The 10,276-nt window shown below is 39.7% G+C and overlaps 1 protein-coding gene across 2 annotated transcripts in view; it reads right to left on the reverse strand.

Annotated features, from left to right (window-relative positions):
* arhgef10 (Rho guanine nucleotide exchange factor (GEF) 10) overlaps positions 1-10,276 on the reverse strand; it is a 58,488-nt gene that overhangs the window by 19,622 nt on the left and 28,590 nt on the right. For both annotated transcript variants that reach the window (XM_032500558.1, XM_032500556.1), the window contains 5 exons: positions 6,150-6,265; positions 4,764-4,891; positions 3,161-3,261; positions 2,638-2,759; positions 1,382-1,468 (listed from right to left, as the gene is read on the reverse strand). In XM_032500558.1, coding sequence (XP_032356449.1) covers positions 1,382-1,468; positions 2,638-2,759; positions 3,161-3,261; positions 4,764-4,891; positions 6,150-6,265 — 554 coding nt within the window. The remainder of the gene's footprint in view (positions 1-1,381; positions 1,469-2,637; positions 2,760-3,160; positions 3,262-4,763; positions 4,892-6,149; positions 6,266-10,276) is intronic.

Raw genomic sequence — 10,276 nt, forward strand, 5'->3', positions numbered from 1 at the left:
ATATATATATATATATATATATATATATATATATATATATACACTAAGAATTCCTATAAATATATATTATAGGAATATAAATGTATATAGGAGGCTAAAGGCAAAATCCTATGAGACCAATACTAATCTCCTAAAACAATAAATTATACTTAAAATAACTAAAATCTAACGTTTATATTTTCAACAGATTCAAGGTTTTCCCTGATGATCAAAAACCAGTGATTACTATGGCTATGACAGTCATTGTTTATTTAAAAAAAAAAAAAAAAGTACTGAAGCAATACTTTTTAAACCCAGATTGTTTTTCTCAAGGACATTAGACATTTAAAATTGAACAGCAAAACCTTACCATCTGCTCAGCTAACACATTACAGTGGAAAACAGAAACGTGGTTGGGCTTAAATAATCTTCTTCTGAAAGCTTCTGAAAATAAAAAAGGACTACGAGACTATTTGCCAATAAACAGTTGTTAAAGCCACTCAACACATCCTCAAGCGCGAGACTCGGATTTCAGGAGTGAGGCCCATTACTGTATTCCTCCAGACAATTTTAGTTCTTGCTCTGGGTGGAAGAAGCCCACTTTATTTTAGTTAGTAGGGGTGGGAATCAATTCACACCTCACGTTGCGATTATAAACCGATTATTGATGCATCTTGATGCAACTACTTTTTTACGTACATTTCCGTGCCGGATTAAAAAAAAAAAAAAAACATAAATCTGAGTTTGTTAGATTTTGACATATGCATTATTTGTCACACACAAGTTTTACTGAAATATTTTGTCTATGGAGGTTTTTATTTTGTAGTTATTACTAAGCCTTAAACATGCTTGTTAAAGTCACCTTTTCTCACAGTAATCTTCCATGTCAGAGGCTCTGTCATGTTTAATGGTAGATAAACCGGCTTCTTAGAACATGAAACACGAACAGCCTATATGTGTATTGCCTAATTATTTTGTTGGTTTGTTGTTTAATATGTTTGTCTTATTAGATCAGATGTATACTTACAGAACTATTTATTTTTTCCTTTTGGCCATTTCTGTGTGTTTTTTTCTGCACTCTTGCCTAAACTCTAAGTTGTTGTCCATTATTCCGTCCTCTTTCAGTCACTCTGTTTTCTGATTTGTAAATGTCTAGAGACAGTAACTTTCAAATAAAAATCAACACATTTAAAAAAAATTGTTTTAAGAATCGATTATTAACTTATCAGAATCGAGCACTGAGTCGATCTAGAGAGAATTGTGATGCATCTAAGAATTGATTATTTTTCCCACCCCTAGTAGTTAGCCACTATGACCCTTAGAATAAACTCATTTTGTGTAATGTTGAAATGTAAGCAAACACGGTGCTTCTTTTCTAAACAAAGTGGGAAAAAGGTCTCACCCAGACACAGCCATGGCCCATGACGGGAGTATCAGCTGTGCTCTCTGTGTTGATGTGGGGCTCTGGATTGTGAACAGCACATTCCACCTGTCACAGAATGGGAAGAAAACAGAGAGGGTGATAAAGAAACAAGGTCAGATGAGCATCAAGTCACCATGTAGGAATTCACAGGGTAAATACAACAGGTGTTCAATGGGCTTTAATTAGTGTCAAGCTAAATCCACAAAGAGAGGTTCAGCCTTGAAGTAACCAACCCACATGAGCTAACATGAGCTAACATGAGCTAACATGTGGGGTGCCCTTTGACACTTTGGTGGTCAGTGCTGATAGTAGAGGAGCTTCTGCCTTACCAAGAGTGACAATTCTGGTAAAGATAAACTCAGGTAGAAACAGCTGTCATTTTTCCAACTTGGTATAACAACATGGCTCAAATCATTTGTAAAACAACTTTACTCAGAGCAACAGACTACTACGTAAAGGTACTTTATTGTCACATACACGTACATGTAGTGAAATTCATTCTCTGCATTTAACCCATCCCTCAAGGGAGCAGTGTGCAGCCAATCACAGAACCCGGGGACCAACTCCAGATCTGAGCCAGTTGAACAAGGGCACTGGCTGGAGAACCTAGTACATATTTTTGATGGTGGGGGAAACCAGAGGGGGAAAAAATGGAGGAAATCCATGCATACGCGAACATACAAACTCCACACAGAGAGGGCTGGAACGACCTGGATTTGAACCCAAAACCTTTTTGCTGGAAGGCCACAGTGCTAACCATTGGGCCACCATGCAGGATATGACATCATAGTTTTTAAAACCAATGGCCCATACAGGGATCAAACCCACGACCTTGGCATTATTAGCACCACGCTGTAACCAACTAAGCTAACTGGCCTCTTAAACACATCTAAGAGCTATTTTTTTACCCAGTTGGTATGTCATTGCCAGTTACACAGTAAAATCTGAATCCAATCATCCAATCATGTAATAGTGCCCAGCCAAAATAAATAAATGAACATAAATAAACAGGAACATTAGTAACTGTTTACTCACACTCACACACACACACACACACACACACACACACACACACACACACACACACACACACACACACACACACACACACACACACACACACACACACACACACACACACACACACACACACACACACACACACACACACACACACACACACACACACACACACACACACACACACACACACACACAGAGAGAGAATGTCTCACCTTGAACTCCTGTAGTTTGGACATGACCACAGGCATCTGTCGAAGCAAGAGAGGGTGTTTCTGCTTTTTGATCTGATTCCCATCATCCTCTGCAAAGAACCAACCCTGCAGGTTGTCCTCCTCTGATTTCAAACACAAACACACAGCACTTGATTCATTAATGTATACATACCAGTATAAAGTTAGTGTTTTTTAACCACAAGCAATCTGTCTTCAGAATAAAAGACTCCAGAAGTCACATTGTAAAACTATCATCATATTTCTTTTAATTGTTGTAAAACATATTTTGGTACAGCTTTCATTTTCTCATTAGATGTGGTCATACTATGTAGCTGGCCTAACAACTACTAGTCAATAATGTAGTAACAGTAGTAATTTGGATAAACATAGACATCTACTGGATTAACATGATAGATATGACAATATGTCAATAAAGTAAACCATCATATTATATAAATGAGTGTATAAACAATTAAAATCTGAAAAAACAATTGGCAGCTGAGACAGTGGCAGTGTACTGTACCTAGAGCCAGCTTGGCCATCTGTAAGTTACTAATCCATGACTGTTTGATGGCTGGGCTGAGAGTATTGAACACTGCACTGAAGTAAGTTGGTTTACCCGACCTGCCAATAGAGAGGACAAAACAACACTAATGATTAGAAAGTTCTGAGAAAATTCCAAACTTTAATACTGTTATATCTATATCACAAATATATTAAGGAGATATTTCGTGACAAACATTGTTTAGTGCCTCACCATTTTTCAACGTCCTCCTAAATTTACATATTTAACACACACACACACACACACACACACACGTCTATCTATATATATATCTCTATCTATCTATCTATCTATATATATATATGATCTTTAGCAGCAACACACTGGACAGGAAGATCATTTTATCATTTATTTTCAAACTAATTCTGTATGGGGCTGCAATTTCCAGCTAGTGTAAGAAAAGTTTAAAAGTTAGTATTTTAATACATAAATTAGACATAAGTCATCACGTAGAGCTTTAAAAAAGTCCAGACAATGTGTGAACCACTGACAGATGTGTCAACACTTTGGCAACCATAGGGCCTGAATTTGCATTTATACTTCTCTCTCTTAATGTTAGAATATTCTTGCATACACACCAGTTCACTGCTTAGCATCTTCTACAATAAAATTCCTAAAATGATCTCATAAACAGAGCTTGGGCTGGGTTAAATACCCGCCGAAGGGGCACATGAGTCTGCCCATTCAATGCTAACTGACTTGACAGTCCGTGACAGAAGTGCAATAGAAGTCTATGTCAATTATCGCTTGTAACAGCACCTCACGTGTACAGTGTGTGTGCGTGTGTGTGTGTGTGTGTGTGTGTGTGTGTGTGAGTTGTGGGGTCCTGTCTGAAATGCATCACGCCTGTCACTGGGTGATGGTGAGACGTGTTGTGTTTTGTGTGTTTTGAGATTGAGGGATCAAGGGAGGAATGAAAGAGGCACAGCTGTGTTTCCAAACATACCCGTGGATAATCTCACAAGCTAAGAGCAGCAGGGATGAGGGCTCAAGAGAGAGAGAGCAAAAGAAAGAGAATGGGGATTTTAGACCCCTTTATTTTTTATTTATTTATTGTTTACACCTTATCATCATTTCATTTGATTTTGGTAGTCCTTAGAGGGACTTTTGGTAGTTTTTTATGTATCCGTGTCACATACTCATTAGGGGCCGAGCCCCCCTAAAGCTATGATTCTTGAATCACCCCTGGAAAGAGAGAGGGGGGGGGGGGGGGAGGGATATAAAGAGAGAGATGGAGAGAGAGCAAGAGAGGAAAAACCCCAAAGGTGCACTCTTGGGGGACCACGTGCAGACCATAATAATGTGTAACACCCTGTGTGTGACATGAGCATTTGTGTACAGCAACAGCTGCAACACTGGGTAGTCTTTGGTTGCAAACACTGATGTCCATTTCCTCCCCTGAGATCCATGCCTCAGATTAGAGGTGGTGGGGAAACGTGTTTATCCAAATGTGCTTTAATACTTCCCTTAAAGCTATAGGCACACAGAGTGGTGTGTGTGTGTTGTGTGTGTGTGTGTGTGTGTGTGTGTGTGTGTGTGTGTGTGTGTGTAAAACACAAACTTGTCATGTTTGCCAGGCAGCTGGAGTTGGATCCTACACCGGTCAGCTGCCCTGATCTCTTCCTCCTTCTTCAATATCAGCCTCTGGAGACCTGAGACCCAATCATGGGCCACTGTGGGGTTTACATTCTGTACACAAGGAAATTTGAGTGATAGACATAAAAAAGATATGGAGGGAAAGACAAGTAGGAAAAGGGTGATGAAATGAAATGAAAGGGAAAATATAATTGAGTGGAAAAGAAATAGAGGTTTAGGGAAAGGTGCTACAATGGGAAATTTATTTCAGAGCATTTAAGCATCAATAAAATCAATCAATCAATCTGGGCTGGGGTGCAAAGAGCCAAACAACATCTTGGTAATATATTCCCTGTAAAACTGTGCGATAATTTACAGAATGACACTTAATGACAACAGTCATAAACATTAATAAAGACCCCATTAGGTTCATAACATGTGTCATGTCATGGTTATACGATGGTGTCATGTCAGTCTTATGCACACCCTTTCAAATAAAGTGTTTGACCATGACATGACATGTCACTGACCAGAATTCTGTCAGTATTATTTAGGATATGAAATTTAGTGTTGAGGAAAATGCTTGGCAGTGTACAGCTCAAACATCTCAGCCCTGCTTCTTTCTTTCCTGTCCCATGCATCTTTCCATCCATCTTTCCATCCCTCCCTCCATTTCTGACACATGTCTCTTTGTTACTCTGCCTCAATTGCCTCCTCCTTTCCTCCCCACTTTGCATCTGACAGCACAGCACGCGCACGCACGCACGCACGCACGCACGCACGCACGCGTAAACCTCCATCCCAACTGCACAGGCAAGCTTGTGTGTGTGGCCACATGATATGACAGGCTTGAATGGTGCAAATCAAGACTTAAGAGACTCCTTGTCTCCTGGAGACAAACTGCCCACGCACTCACATTCCATAGCTTAAACATTATATGCCTTCATAACAGCTCGGCCCTAATGGACATCTGAGGGGTAACAAGATGAATGGGATTTTAAAAGTCTTGAGGTACACTGGAGGAACATTTGTCTATGTAAAATTTCAGCAAGCTTCCAAAAATATTAATAGACGGTAAAAATATGCCAACTTACATTTAGTCAACAAAAAAAAGTACTCACTGATTTGACACAATTTAGATCTATGGCGTGTATTAATTATTCGCTGTCGTGATGATGTCTACGTTTTTTTACTTGACTTTTTTATATGGATTCCCTTTCAGACATGAAACACTGACAGTAATCTGGATTTATTTATTTTTCTATGCACTTTAATCAAACATCCCCCAAGGGACAGTGAAGACTAGAAATGGATTGGTTTCAATTGATGTAACTTTAACTCGGTGCTTGTGTTTAGCGCTATCATACAGTACCTGGTAGTTGCCTTTGAGGCTGCTGATCATGCTGGAGATCTGGTTGACCAGGCTGAGGTCATGGATTAGGTTCTGAAGATCTTGGTACAACTGACCAGGGCCCATGTACAGCTTGTCTACGCAGAAACACACAAAAGAAAAAAAAAAATTTAAAAAACGCTAAACTAAAATTATAGATGTATTGTTTTTTTATTACTAAGGTTTAATTAATTGATGTATTCACCTGTCCTGCTGTACTCAAGAACGTCATGTACGTGTCTGTCTGTGCAGCATAATTGCAACATTAGTTAATCCTGCATTGAGTGTGGTTAGGTTCACTTCAAGATTGTGGAACCATTGGCGTGTTAGTCAATATGCTAATATCCAAACACTATGTATTGTGGAACTTTGACTGTTATAGTCATTTCTAATTTTATGTGTTACATCTTGTATTTGTTGGTCTTTTGCTATGTTTTGTATTGTGCTATGTACTGTTTTTTTGTGTCCTGAATAAAGAATATGATATTAAAAAAGTGAGTAATAGCAGATAGCCCCGACAACAATCCTACATAGAGAGCAGTGTCCTCATCTGAGCTTTAAAGAATGAAAGCATACAAAAATCAAAAGGTAGCAAGTGAATTTAGCTGAGACGTTAAAAGCTTCAACTGTCCCCTTATAGAAAGTTGGATACACAAGCAGAAAGAGTGAGGCCAGTCTGATGAGAGAGGCTGTTCAAATTGGACTAACAAAAGACAAAAATCAATAAAGGGCAATCAGTCAGTTTCCCACAGGGAGCGGTGACAGCTCAGCAAACTTGGCAGTGATTCTCACCAGTGTGCTCACTTATTCACAAGAACGCTATGTTAGCTTTCAGAGGCCACACAAAGCATTGCACAAATATGCGTTACTTGTGTTCCAGCTGTGTGTATGCATGCTACAATAGGTATGCTGTAGGTATTTGTCTTTCGTCATTTTTGCACTTTTGCTTAAAACAGAAAATCTAATAATCCTTTGTGATGTGAGCAGTTACTGTGCCATTGTTCGGTATCAAAAGGTACTTACACAAAACAATGCTGCACAGAACACACAACCCCATAGCTCATCAAAGCTCTGAGACACACACACACACACACACACACACACACACACACACACACACACACACACACCACAACACACACACACACACACACACACACACACACACACACACACACACACACACGATCATGAAGAGTAGCTTGTAAAGAGCACAGAGAGGCCTGTCAGTTAGCCGAAACGGTCAACAGAAAAGATTGTCGAGGTCATTTAATCAAATGGCCCAATTAACAAGAACAGGGCTCTTTCAAATTTAAACCTAACTGTAAACATTTTAGTGCCCACAATAATACCCGATGAGATTGTGGATTGGTGAACAAACAGTTAAACCGCATCAGAGACTTTGGCACCAAAATGACTTTGTTTGCTTCTGCCATTCTACTTTTTCTTCTCCTCTTCCTCTTGTTAGACAATAGTCACTGAGTCTGCCTGGTGCTCCAACTCCATGGCAACCCAGTCCGGTCCTCTCCTAAAAGGTCTTGCTGACTGGGCAGTCAGGGGACACTTTAGCCCTGTTTGTGCATTGCCAGAATCTGCATTTGTAGGTGGTCTCAGAAATTCTTTGCGGTCCTTACACATGCATGAGCACACACATGCATGAGCAAAGACAAAACACAGCAGACCTACAGTAGTGTATATGGGTTTAGAATTTCATTGATGTTTTCATGGTCAATGACCTCTTATTGTATGTCATTCATGTCACTTGCTCAAATCCTAGCCACCGTCTAAATGAGAAATGTATTGTTGGAGTGTGTTCTTGTCTTTTGTTACCATGTTTTTTTTCCAATTCAACTCTTTGCCTTCTCTAATGAAGCTGTGTGCAATTGTCATGCCTGATCTGTCTCAGCAAAGGCCGAGACACGGGGTTGAATTCAGGTTAGGGCAGAAATGCTGAATATACCTGTCATGCTGGCTCTATTGTATGACATGCTTGGATAAGATCATTTATAGCCAATATCATATGATGGCGTACTTTCTCTACTTATCACTTCATATTGGCATTGTTTAATAACATAGAACAATTGACTGAACTCCATATTTTCAATATCCCAGTGCTTGCTGAGGCATGTAGTTTTAACTTTATTCTTTATTCTACTCTCAGTTAAAATCAAGCCCTGTGATCTGTGTATGATGCGTGTCTGTGCGAGCCTTGTAGCATGTTTCCTCCCTTTATTTTACCATCTTTTGCTATACATTATCCACATTAAGTTGCAAATAATAAAATGCAACTGAATTGACCATTTCCCACGGACAAAACGGGGCCTGTGTAACTCATTTCGACCTGGGTCCAACTTCCTGAATGGCTCTTTGTGCAAGTGCCAAATGCCACAAAACAGACCTGGCAGCATCACAGAAAACACACCAGTCATCCCAGCAATTACACACTTCCTAAAAACAAACACTATATCTACAAATTGGATTGTGACTATAAGCAGCAGGGAAATGTAACTTAAAATGAAAAGGCTGCATGGTCCCATTGCAATGCAGTGTAGAGAAGAAATGAACTTTGCAGAGAGACTTGAAAAGAGGTGACATCATACGCTGAGAGTCTTTTCAGAGTCTTCTAGCAGGCTGGTTACCAAGCTGCTTTTGGCTGCACACAGTTGACTGAGAAATTGTTTCTACTTGTTAAAAGTTCTTGGACAATGCACACATTTGTGTATACACGCACATTCCCAAAAGGTTGGGAAATAACTAAACCAAAGCGAAGGAACTAAGTAAAAGGTATGCAAGTTGTTGTCAACTAACATTATTTAGTCCTGTCAAGGAAATTAAGTTATATGCAATGACACATTTTTAAAGCACTGTGGTTATGTCAAATAATCTCAAAATCAACATTTGCAAGAGCAAAAACATTATATTTGAGACCCATGCAGTAAGTAGTACGCATATTGTATCATTACATCAGGTTATGATGAGGCAGTGAACCTGTCTGGCAGTTGCTGTCCTAGAAATACCCTACAGTCACACCAGATGATACCCAGGTCTGTCTTTGCCATCTGTTATGTACACTCATGCAATTGCTGGACTTTTCATATATCTCACTGAAGTATCAGAAGGAGAAAGGTGGCCTGGCAGGAGATGGGGCAATAGAGAGTGCACTAAGTGGAAGGTAAGGGGAAAAGGGTATAAAAGGCAAAAAGAGGGGGGAAATAGTTTAAGAGTATGAAACATTGCAGGTGGACTGCATGCTACAACTCAAAAAACATTACAAAAAACATTACAGGATTTATAAAAAGATAAAAGTGACACTGCAAAAGACTCAGTATAATTATGTAACAGTTTGGCAGATGTTAGATTAAAGGTAGGTAGAGAGAGGTAGAAGAAGGCCGAGGCAGAGACTGAGCGACAGAGTGCCGTGTGTTTTTTCAGTGGACGTGATGCCAGCCCACTAGCATTGGCAACTGACAGAGTGAGCTTTTGACCCCAGCTTGAATACATACACAACCTTTAACAGACAAGGGATACAACATTATCAAAACACTCACCAGACCAGCAAAGTGCACTGCCATTACCTCAGCACAAACACACAAAAAGAAAAGCTACATCCTAGATTAAAACCGGCACTGCTGTGACCACAAAAATATATGCCTCTTGTGAGCCTGATCTGGGCCTTTTAAAGTGGCTGAGTGCTGTCTGTGACAGGGGAGAACTCAGTGGAAAAACTGAAATCATTGGATTCGGCAGCCAGCAGACTAGAGGATTGCGGAGGAAAGAAATACACACTCAGGGGCTGGACGGTTTGTGCAGGTCTGACACCATTTTAGAAATGTCTGTGAATGTCCAGCAAGAAAAACTATTTATTCTATGTATAAATAATGCAGTTTGTTCAAATCGTGCAACTCGTTTTTTCACCTTCGTAACACTGCCAAAATTAGACATATTGTCTGTCTCAAAACGATGCTGAAAAACTAGTCCATGTATTTTTTACTTCCAGGCTGGACTACTGTAATTCCTTACTTTCAGAATGCTCAAATAAGTTCCTTAAGACTCTCCAGCTGATCCAGAACGCTGCAGCGAGTGTTCTGACAAGAACTAAGAAAAGAGAT

The sequence above is a fragment of the Etheostoma spectabile genome, chromosome 20, assembly GCF_008692095.1.
Source record: "Etheostoma spectabile isolate EspeVRDwgs_2016 chromosome 20, UIUC_Espe_1.0, whole genome shotgun sequence".
NCBI classification, from domain to species: Eukaryota; Metazoa; Chordata; class Actinopteri; order Perciformes; family Percidae; genus Etheostoma; species Etheostoma spectabile.